The 11,998-nt window shown below is 41.6% G+C and overlaps 1 protein-coding gene across 1 annotated transcript; it reads left to right on the top strand.

The window, feature by feature from the left end:
- The first annotated feature begins 243 nt into the window (after window positions 1–243).
- On the top strand, window positions 244–1,770 carry LOC138644858 (gamma-crystallin 2). The gene is made up of 3 exons (XM_069733743.1): window positions 244–300; window positions 476–718; window positions 1,419–1,770. The coding sequence occupies exons 1-3, from the start codon at window positions 292–294 to the stop codon at window positions 1,692–1,694; spliced, it is 528 nt and encodes a 175-aa protein (XP_069589844.1). The 5' UTR covers window positions 244–291; the 3' UTR covers window positions 1,695–1,770.
- Window positions 1,771–11,998: the final 10,228 nt, after the last annotated feature.

Raw genomic sequence — 11,998 nt, 5'->3', positions numbered from 1 at the left:
GCAGTATAAAAGCTTAAAATCCATTAGAGATTATATTGTGCAAAGGTTTTAAAAACTGGAATAAAAATGCATAAACATGAAATCATTTGTTCCACTAGTATGTTAAATAATTTATTTATATCAATTGTCCCAACTAGAGTTAAGTTACAGAGTTGAAAGTAAATTTCCCTGACTGCACAGAAAATGTTTCCCTTTGTTAAAATTCTGCAGATCGAGCATGTATAGTGATGTATATAAGAGCTGCAAAGCAGTGCACTAGGTACTGGGAACAGCATCCACACTCCGGCTATAATGGGAAAGGTAAAAAATAGGCTGAAAATGCTTTACTTTATGACAGTTCAATAATTATATTTAGCAACTTTTTTTCCTTCTAAATGATATACTGATAATTCAACTTTAAGAAAAAAAAAACAGGATAAATTTAATCAACATTTAATTATTTTTTATATGCTCAAAGTTTTTTTGTTTAATTTAGATCATCTTCTTTGAGGACAGGAACTTCCAGGGCCGCTGCTATGAGTGCAGCGGGGACTGTGCTGACCTCCATTCCTACTTCAGTCGCTGTAATTCTATCCGAGTAGATAGTGGCTGCTGGATGCTGTATGAGCGTCCTAACTATTTGGGTCACCAATATTTCCTTAAGAAGGGAGAATATCCTGACTATCAGCAATGGATGGGATTCAGTGACTCTATCAGGTCTTGCCGAGTTATACCACAGGTAAATCTTTATATGATATAGTACATATTTTGTATTTAGACTATACAATTTTGTAACTTTAATTAAGGGCAGACTAGATGGACAATGTGGTCTTTTGATCCAAACAATATATATATATTTCTTTGCTACATCTTCTATATTTAATTTCATAGTTAAAATATAATTAAAGACAAATAAAAATAAGCCATTGAGAATACAAGTGACTATCTATCTATCTATCTATCTATCTATCTATCTATCTATCTATCTATCTATCTATCTATCCATCTAAAAAAAAAAAAAGAAGAAGGAAGCATTCCGAAAGTCCAAAGTATAGTGGTTTATTGAACCATCATGTCAGGGCGATGTTTCGTTCAAGCTTGAAAAAGTTCCACACTTGGAACGAAACATTGCCCCTACATGATGTGTCACTAAACCACTATACTTTGGACTTTTGGATTGCTGCCTTCATCTGTTTTTAGATACAATGAGATTTGGTTTTGCCTTGTAGGCTTTGCACCCATTGATAATTTTTCCCTTGATAGTGCTGCAGCTGTGTTTTGTTATCTATCTATCTATCTACCTACCTAGCTAATGTTTCTATCTATCTATCTATCTATCTATCTATCTATCTATCTATCTATCTGTTAAATATCTGTAAAACAGAACATACATTTAAAATTAATGAGTTAATTGAATATTCAATTTTTTTTTATTGCAGCAAAGAGGACCCCATAAACTGAAGATTTATGAGAAAGAAGAGTTTAGAGGGCAAATGCTTGAAGTTTTAGAAGATTGTCCTTCTGTCTTTGAGATCTTCAAGAACCATGATATCAACTCTTGTAATGTGCTTGATGGTCAGTGGATCTTTTATGAGCAGCCCAACTATCGGGGAAAACAATATTTTCTGAAACCTGGAGAATATAGACGTTTCAGTGATTGGGGATCCCTCAATGCAAAAGTGAGTTCCTTTAGAAGAGTGCTGGACATCTGCTAAAATGCCTAACACTGAAAAAAATATATATTTCCTCTTCAAATCTAATAAAAAGGAAACTTTCTGAAACTAATAAGAATGTGCTTCTTTTATTTATACTGCGGAAACTTGTATGTTGTATATAACCACATTTTTGGGATCTACATTTTGGCTCCCACATCTAGTAGCAGTTGGAGCAAAACCTGATAAATGATAAATTCTTAGGACGGATAAATGCCACAAAGCATCCATAAATCACACAATGCCTAGCTAAAGTATATAAATAGCCAATTAAATTATTCACATAAAATTACCATGTAAACAGACATTACTGATTCAAGATATATACACATAAGATAGAAATCACAAAGTATGTAATAAATAAAATCAAATGTTACAGAGTAACAAACTAAAGGATAAATCAAACAAGAGAAATAAGTGCACTGCTAGCAAGATATTAAATCTAAGAAGAAATTGATGTAACCTAAAAGGTGAAAGTGCTTGTTTGAAGAACAATTAGCAAGTCCATGCGTATTGTTGGTTTGACAGCTTCATCAGGGAATACCCATTCAGACAATGAGGCAACATAAAATCTCCATATAGATATTGTCTATGGTCGAAGTTGAACTCAGGAAGCAATTGGTACAAAATAACCAACTGTCAACTGTTGAGTCATCAGGATACCATACAGGTGTGATATTAATGAAGATGTGCTGTTATAGGAAGATTTAGAAAGGTGAGTGTCTTCAGTGTACAAAGGGTACTCAAAGCAAAATTTGCTAATAATTTGCCAAGTAAGGAATCAAAGAGAATCTAGGACACATTCTTATTAAGGAACCCCAAAAGTATAGTGCAATAGAACTGGCATTATAACACTGAACAGTGAGGTCAGAGAGATAGAACAAAACCAGTAATATTCCGAGGACCAATAGAGTGAAGCATAATGAGTAAGAGTTGGTAATCAATAGTGCCAAACACAGCAGAAAAAACAATAAATATTAGTTGCCATTACAAATGAGACTTTCATAAGGTCAGTAAATGGAAAGTCCCAGATTCAGCATTGTTTTTGACAAATGTTTGGATTGTAGATGTCATGGGTTTACCATGACAGTGTAGAGCACAAAGACCGCAGAGTCTGATTGCTCTGACTCCGGTGCTGAGAAGCACTTCTCCATCATTTAAAATGTGTTTATTTCTTCTGGGAAAACAGTGGTTAATCGGCCATGTTGGAAATCCCTCTGCTCACAGCTGTGCTCAGTTAGCCACTCCTTTTCCCTTTATAATTTGGGCTCTGTTACTAATCTTTGTCAGAGCTAGCATTTGCTGCATGGCTAATGGAGGGAGATGAGCACATATGAGAAGGAGAGTTGAAAGAGTTGTAGGAGTTATTAGTGACTGTGGCTTGGTTTGTATGCGTAGTAATTCCATATCCTTCTCTGTTTTTGTTTATTCTCCTACATTCACACCCAGGTGCATTCCTCTGTTACATGTGAGTGATTATTTATATGCCTGGAGTTTTCTGTTAACCCTTGGCCGTGTTGCCTTGTTTGTCAGGTTGGTGTACTACGATGCACAGTAGCCCTACCTCTTCCCTGGGTGGGGGAGGAGAATAGACAGAGGACTAACTTAGAAGATAAGGCAAGGGTGCAGGCCCCGGCATCTTTGTCATCTGCAGAATCCCAGGGAGCAGGGTGAGCTAGGGCACCCCCTAGTGTTATGAACAGGGAAGGAGCCCCTGTTCCTGGGTCACCCGACAGCTGTGTCATGACTAGTGTTGAGCGATAACTTCCGATATCAAGAAATATCGGTATCGGATTGGATCGGCCAATATCCAAAAAATATCGAATATCGCCGATACCGATACCTGATACCAATGTAAGTCAATGGGATTCAAATATCGGAATGTAAATAAGGGTTTTATGCGGGCTGCAGGAGCTCTGTGCGGCCTTCCGGGGCTCTGAGCGGCCTGCCGGGGCTCTATGCTGGCTTGCCGGGGCTCTGTGCGGGCTTGCTGGGGCTCTGTGCGGCCTGCCGGGGCTCTGTGCGGACTGCCGGGGATCTATGCAGGCATCGTCCGATGGGGCTGCAAGTCATCCGGCTAATGTGTTGAATGCAAAGAAAAAAAAACATTACATTCATACATTACATACAATACATACATACAGACATACAGTACATATAACATAGAGTACATACTCACCATCACTTGTCACTTTGTTCCCTGAAACCAGTGTCACCTGTAAAAAACATTAAAATAACAAACAACCAATATACTCCCTGTCCGCAGAAATCCACGAGTGTCCCATGACGATTTCCTGTGGAGAACGGCAGCATCAGGTATCCTTCCACACTGTATTCCTCCACCGCTGTAAAAAAAATAGTCCCTAGTCTCACTTTTGGCATTGCTGTGTGAGAAATTTTCCCACGCAGCAATTGCCATAAAGTGAGAATTTGTCCTAAGGTAACCTCTCAGTAATGCACTGCAGGAGCCATTGTCTCCTGTCAGTGTATCACTTAGGGTCCTATAGAGCAGTGACATCACCCGATGTCACTGTTCTATAGGGAAGATCATCATGGAACACTCGTTATTAATTGGTCTACGGCGGACAGGTAGTATATGGTTTATTATTTTTTGTTTTTTGCAGGCGCTGAGGTATGGTAAGTATGGTTAAATGAAGAATGTTAAAATACTTTTTTCCTAATGTGTGTGTGTTTTATTAACCCTTTATTACTATTGGATTAATAATGGATAGGCATCTTATTGACACCTCTCCGTTATTAACCCTGCTTAATGTCACCTTACAATAGCAAAGTGACATTAACTTCTTATTACCCCATATCCCACTGGTACACGGGAGTGGGAAGAGAGAGGCTAAGTGCTGGAATTTACCATTTGTGGGGCGGCTGCGGACTGGTATTTGTAGCTGTGGGGGCTACAAAACTCGCCGGATTGTGCATGACGGCAAACCTGATGTGTGAAAGCAGCCAGATATATGGATAGATACATCTATGTATCTATAGATATTTAAATATCTATAAATATATCTTTTGATAGATATATCCATAGATATATATTAGAAGGGCCGATGTTTCTAAGGCTACTTTCACACTTGCGTTTTTAGCAATCTGTCGCAATCCGTCATTTTGGGAAAAAAACGCATCCTACAAATGTCCTCGCAGGATGCGTTTTTTTACCCATAGACTTGTATTAGCAACAGATCGTGACGGATGGCCACACGTCGCGTCCGTCGTGCAATGGATCCTTCGTGTGTTGGCGGACCATCGGCACAAAAAAACGTTCAAGTGAACGTTTTTTGTCCGTCACGTCCGCCATTTTCTACCGCGCTTGCGCGGCCGAAATTCCACCCCCTCCTCCCCGGACTTCAGAATGGGCAGCAGATGTGCTGAAAAACTGCATCCGCTGCCCATGTCGTGCACAAATTTCACAACGTGCATCGGTACGTCGGACCGACGCATAGCAACGGACCCGTACTGACAGAAGTATGAAAGCGGCAGAGGAATACAGTGCGGAAGGATACCTTCCTCCCATCATTGTATTCCTGGAGCCCCTAGAGAGCGGTCGCTGATGCTGCTGTTCTCCACGGGAGATCGTTGTGGGACACTCGTGGATTTCTGCGGACAGGGAGTATATTGGTTGTTTGTTACTTTAATCTTGTTTACAGGTGACACTGGCTTCCGGGAACAAAGTGACAAGTGATGGTGAGTATGTAATATGTGTGTAATGTACTGTATGTCTGTATGTATGTATTGTATGTAATGTATGAATGTATTGTAAGTAGTATGTATGTAGTAAGTACGTAGTATGTAGTATGTATTTAGTATGTATGCCGTATGTAGTATGTATATAGTATGTATGTAGTATGTTGTATGTATGTAGCATGTATGTAGTATGCATGTATGAATGTAGTATTTAGTATGTATGTAGTATGTACGTAGTATGTAGTATGTATGTAGTATGTAGCATGTATGTAGTATTTATGTAGTATGTATGTAGTATGTATCTAGTAGCCCGCACAGAGCCCAGGCAGGCCCACACAGAGCCCCGGCAGGCCCGCACAGAGTCCCAGCAGGCCACACAGAGCCCCGGCAGACCCGCACAGAGCCCCGGCAGGCCGGACAGAGCCCCAGCAGTCCCGTACAGACCCCCTGCAGGCACACACAGACCCCCCACGGTAGCACACAGACCCCGCCCGCACACACACACAGTCTACGCCCACACACCACCCACACTCCATTATAGTGCATCATTGCACTATGGGAACTTCCGATTCTGGTGTCCGATATCACAAAAGTATCGGAGCTCAGTATCGGAATTCCGACACAGCGAATATCGGCCGATACCCGATATTTGCAGTATCGGAATGCTCAACACTAGTCATGACAGAAGGCAGTTTTATTCTTGTACCAAGTTTATTATGGCTTTTTAACCAATTTTGTAGTAGATTCCTTAGTTCTTTTCACTTTTTTGTGGTTTGCTAAAAAATATGGGCTTGGTTTTTCACATCTAGATATTTCAGCTAAATTATCATTTAAGACTTTTCAAACAGTTGCAAACTTCTTGTGCAATGATACTGTAGTACCCTTAGGCCGGCATCACACTAGCGAGTTTTACGGACGTATGAGAGGCGCACAAAATACGGATTGCATACAGTACAATGATTCTCTATGGCACAGCTCCTATGTGCCGTATTTTACGTATCCATATTATACGGTCTTGTACGGCCATAGAAAATCGCAGGATGCTGCGTTTGTCAGCGTATTGCGCAAAAAATTCTCCAATGCAAGTCTATGGGGGCGAGAAAAATATGGATTACACACGGAGCAGCAGTGTGACTTGCGAGAAATACGCCAGACATCTCCAGGTGCCAGGAAATGTGCCAAGCCCTCAATCAGGAAGCTCAGACATGCTAATTAGCTGAAAAAGCCAGACAGACATCCCGGAAGTCTGGTGCTCGCCTCCACGGAGTTGCAAGCAGCATGGCATCCATCATTAATGTGGATATGCTCCTCATCCTGGTCCAAGAAAGGCCTGAAATATGGGACCAGCGGGATCCAAACTACTCCAACCGGGCCAGGAAAGAGGCAGCTTGGAGGACCATCTGTGGGATCCTATTCCCAGATTTTGACCAACGCACACATGCGGAGCAGACACAACTTTGTAAGTACACTCATGTTGCGACATTAATTAACCTTGAAAAATCCTTTACCTACATGATTTCATGCAGTTTTTTTTTTGGCTTTAGTCTGTTTTTTTTTTTTTTTTCAATTTTTGACCAAAACCAAGATGCTGAACATGAGAAAGGGTTTACGTACATACATAATATAGATGTTGCGTTGAGTACTATTTTTGGTAATGCCAGACTGGTACAGAGTGGAGTGGACGCTGTCCTTGTGTTGTTTCATTTTATTGTGTATAATGTATTTGTTGTTTTAAGAAATTTAAACTTTAGGTAGTTCATTTAATAAGGCATTTTATCAGCATTGTTAAAATTTGATCAATCAATGCCAACTGTTTTAATCAATGTTCAGAATGAGCTTATAGAATATTTGTTACCATGTCATTGCAATGGAAGATGTTATGACACGATGGCACAGCATCAGGGTCCAATATCGCCGGGAAAGGCAGCAGCGGGCAAGAAGTGGGGCAGAAGCTCCACCCAAAAAGCGAAAGTACATATACTACGATCGACTTTCCTTTCTGGATCCCAGTATGGATCTAAGACCGTAAGTAAATACATCACAACACAATTATTAGTAATATTATTATTGTTATTATTATTTTGGATTGTTATAGCGCCATTTATTCCATGGCGCTTTACATGTAAGGAAGGGTATACATAATAAAAACAAGTACAATAATCTTAAACAATACAAGTCATAACTGGTACGGGAGGAGAGAGGACCCTGCCCGCGAAGACTCACAATCTACAAGGGATGGGTAAGAATACAGTAGGCGAGGGTAGAGCTGGTCATGCAGTGGTTTGGTTGATCGGTGGTTACTGCAGGTTATATGCTTGTTGGAAGAGGTGGGTCTTCAGGCTCTTTTTGAAGGTTTCAATGGTAGGCGAGAGTCTGATCTGTTGTGGTTGAAGGTTCCAGAGTAGGGGTGATACACGAGATAAATCTTGTATACAATTGTGGGAAGAGGAGATAAGATGGGAGTAGAGAAGGAGATCTTGTGAGGATCGTAGGTTGTGTGTAGGTAATTACGGGGAGACGAGGTCACAGATGTATAATAATCTTATGTTAGCAAATTACTCACCTATTAATTATGGGTATTCTTTTTTTTTTTTTAATAACAGAACACAGTCAAACCTTACTGAGAGGGAGAACGGGTCGGACTCGGAGGTTGTCATAGATCCGGTTGGTGTTGAAGAAGAGGTGGCAGGCCCATCTTTGACCTCTTCTACCTCCATCCTTCCTGGCCCATCGGCTTCTGCATCACAAGAGACAGCAACAAGTGTCCAAGATGCAGCACCACCACCCTCAGCAGCACCTGGTCCTGTAAGCCAGGAAGAGCATGGACACAGCAGCAGCCCTACTGTCCCACTGGTGTCCTCCCCACAGGCAGCTGGGCCTTTACGCAGAGGCTGCAGAAGGAGAGAGCTTCAAGCCAGTAGGAGGGATGTGGTCGCTGGGGTCCTCAATTATTTGGCCAGGGCTGCCACGGATGATGGAGAGGAGGCCTTTGCTCGCAGCCTTGCCTGGTACCTTCGTCCCCTTCCCCGTGAGATGAGGCTACGTGTGAGAGGGTGTATTCAAATCCTGATTGATTTCTGCACCTCCCCAAATGACCCCTATGAGGTTTTGGAATTTATTGAGAGAAGGCAGCTTTCACCACATAACAGGTGCATGGTCAATTAGGATTTGAAGCATCTCCTCCACTTGTGCCTACACCTCAACCCCTCCCCACCCAAAATCAACCAAGGCCAGCACCGTTCCATATGGCAGCCTACAACCAACCTTCCCAATATGCCCACTTTTCCAGACCCAGTGCTGTAGGCTGGTCGCAACCTGGGTTTGGACGACATGGCCATATTGGGGGTGGCTATGAGTCCAGCCAATATATTCAGCAGCATAAGGGCCAGAGACAAATCCATTATGGCCAAAACCCAACTGGCCAATATGACCAAGGCCTGTATTTGGATCCACCACACACCGCATCCACACAGAGAGAAGGACAATTGGCCTAACAAAGGCCACCTGAGCAGGACTCTGAGCTGCCACCATCACCTCTACCTACTTACCGAAATTTGTAACGGAAATTATTTTTGTTTATATTTGTTCCACCTAACCATGTTTTGGTTAAATTTATGCTGGAATTGCACTGTTGTGGTTTTCCCCCCCAAAAAACCATATGAAACAAATATGGTTAAAAGTTAAGACCAAAAGGCTTTTGCAATAAGTAAAAAATGTTGTCAAAAGCCAATTGACGTTTGTGGGACAATCATTCTTACATCACACACATATGCTCTGTTCATAAACATCTGGTAATTAAGTAAATACAACACACAGAGTACAGTTTCTGTAGGCATAAAATATTTTATGGTGATTACATATTTTGGAAATAAGGAAATCACAACTGAGAAACAGCATAATCTTGCCAGGGAGTAGCACCCTGAGGAGAAACAAAATAATTTGTGAAAATATCTCTCACTTTTATTCCAGAAAGGGGATGGCGCGGAGGAGGGCCATGTGGTGTAGGCCTACTCTCATTGGGCAACATTTCTTCACCAATAACAGATGACGGGCAATCATGAAGTCTTGTAAAATTGTGCAAAACAACACACGCTTTAATAACTTCATTAATAGCAGCCTCACTCAGCTGAATGGCAGACTGGAGGAGACGCCATTTGGCACACAGAATCCCAAAGGCACACTCCACCAGTCTACGTGCCCTGGAAAGCCTCAAATTAAAAACACTCCGCCGGTGATCCAGGTTGCGCCTGGGATAAGGCCTAATGACATTCCTTGTCAATTGGAAGGCCTCATCTCCCACAAGAACATATGGCACTGCTTCAGCATTGGAGCCTGGGAGTTGTTGTGGTGGAGGGAGGTCTAACTGGTTTTCACATAGCCGCCAACCCATAATGGACGAATTGAAGACCCTTGAGTCTCCTGTTCGCCCACAGGCCCCAATGTCTACAATAATAAACCTGTAGTTACTGTCAACTACAGCTAACAGAACAACAGAGAAAAACTGCTCATAATTGTAGAATTGGGAGCCAGAGTTCGGCGGCTTAGGCACCCTGATAGGTTTCCCATCCAGGGCTCCAATGCAGTTAGGGAAGTCACAAGTGTCATTGAACCCACGGGCTATTTTGAGCCAATCAGCCATTTTTGGCTCAGGCATGACAAGTTCATGTAGTTTCGACCATATTTCACTACATGTTGAGCGCACAATGCCAGAAATCGTGGAGCGACCAATGAGAAACTCCAGGTATAGTCCCGCATAAGACAATCCAGTTGACAGGAAGTTGAAAGGACACAAAAAATAATATTACTTAGGTAGCAATAGTTTAGAGAAAACATGATAAAGCGCAAGTATGTTGTTTAATAAAAAAAAGGAATATCAATGAAATTACTGGATATTTACCTACTTTACATAAGTAGAACATTAAAAATACATATTTTTACTGTGGTTTTGTTCTAAGTAACACATATATTCTAAAATAGCTGCTAGCAAACAACCCTGAAAAAAACATCATCAACATACAGTATGTGAGGATGTTGAATACATACCGTAAGGTAAGGAGAAGACGCTCCTCTGCAGATATGCTTTTTCGCATCGTGGTGTCCTGATACGTGAGTCCTGGATGTACTGTCTCCAACAAGGTATCAAATGTTGGTATTGTCATTCGACAGTATAGGTAAAAATTATCAGGATTTGCACGCAGAGCTGTATAGAGCCTCTGGAAATGGCCTTTAGTGAGGCGTTGGGTCAAAAGAGGATGCACCTTCTTCTCCTTCGCGGATCTACAATCACAGGGTATGGCTGGTTAAACCGACATGACAACACCCAGTTAAACAAAACCCGCTGCGTTGGGGTGAAGTGCAGTAGGTCAGACATGGTGCTCAAGCAAAACAGAAAGAACTCATAGGAGTTTTACTTGCGGATTTACCACGGATTTACTGCAGACTTCCAGCGTTTTTTGTTTGGATTCCACCTGCGGTTTTACCCTGTGAATTCCTATTGAGGAACAGGTGTAAACCGCTGCAGAATCCGCACAAAGAATTGACATGCTGCGGAAAAAACAATGCAGCGTTTCTGCATGGTATTTTCCGCACCATGGTCACTGCGGATTTGGTTTTTCATAGGTTTACATGGTACTGTAAACTGCATGGAAAACAGCTGCGAATCTGAAGTGGCCAATCAGATGCAGATCCGCAGCCAAAACTAATAAGAATGTGCTTCTTTTATATATACTGCGGAAACTTGTATGTTGTATATAACCACATTTTTGGGATCTACATTTTGGCTCCCACATCTAGTAGCAGTTGGAGCAAAACCTGATAAATGATAAATTCTTAGGACGGATAAATGCCACAAAGCATCCATAAATCACACAATGCCTAGCTAAAGTATATAAATAGCCAATTAAATTATTCACATAAAATTACCATGTAAACCAGAGGTCCCCAACGTTTCTGACCTTGAGAGTCACATTCAGCTCTTAGAGAGGGTCGCGAGCCACATCCAGCCTTGAGAGAAGGTCGCGAGTCACATTCAGCTCCCAACCCCTTCACAATAGTGGCAACCAAAGCCTCATTACAGGCATAATGGTAACCAAAGCTTTTCCACAAAAATCACTCCAAAGCAGTATACTAAGATCTAGGGGTTCCTACAATACCCCCATTCAGTATTCTCCTATAAAGCACTCCCAAGACATTATCACATCCAGCTTCAAACATCTCCTCTGACAGGTGGTGTCATCTTGTCTCCAGCGTACCATACTTAAATCATCTCTATACACCTAAGACCAGTATATGTGCATCCAGATCTGCACTTCTGTGCAGGGTTGCTCACAAAATTCACCATTTTCAGATGTGCTCTTCATACCTGTTTGCTAGAACTGCAGCTAATGCTCCAAGCTGACAGACAGCAGCGAGCCACAATTCATGGGACCGCGAGCCACATGTGGCTCCCGAGCTACAGGTTGGGGACCCCTGATGTAAACAGACATTACTGATTCAAGATATATACACATAAGATAGAAATCACAAAGTATGTAATAAATAAAATCAAATGTTCCAGAGTAACAAACTAAAGGATAAATCAAACAAGAGAAATAAGTGCACTGCTAGCA

This window comes from Ranitomeya imitator, chromosome 7 (genome assembly GCF_032444005.1).
Source record: "Ranitomeya imitator isolate aRanImi1 chromosome 7, aRanImi1.pri, whole genome shotgun sequence".
Classification (NCBI taxonomy): Eukaryota; Metazoa; Chordata; class Amphibia; order Anura; family Dendrobatidae; genus Ranitomeya; species Ranitomeya imitator.
This window is presented reverse-complemented; position numbering and strand designations above follow the sequence as displayed.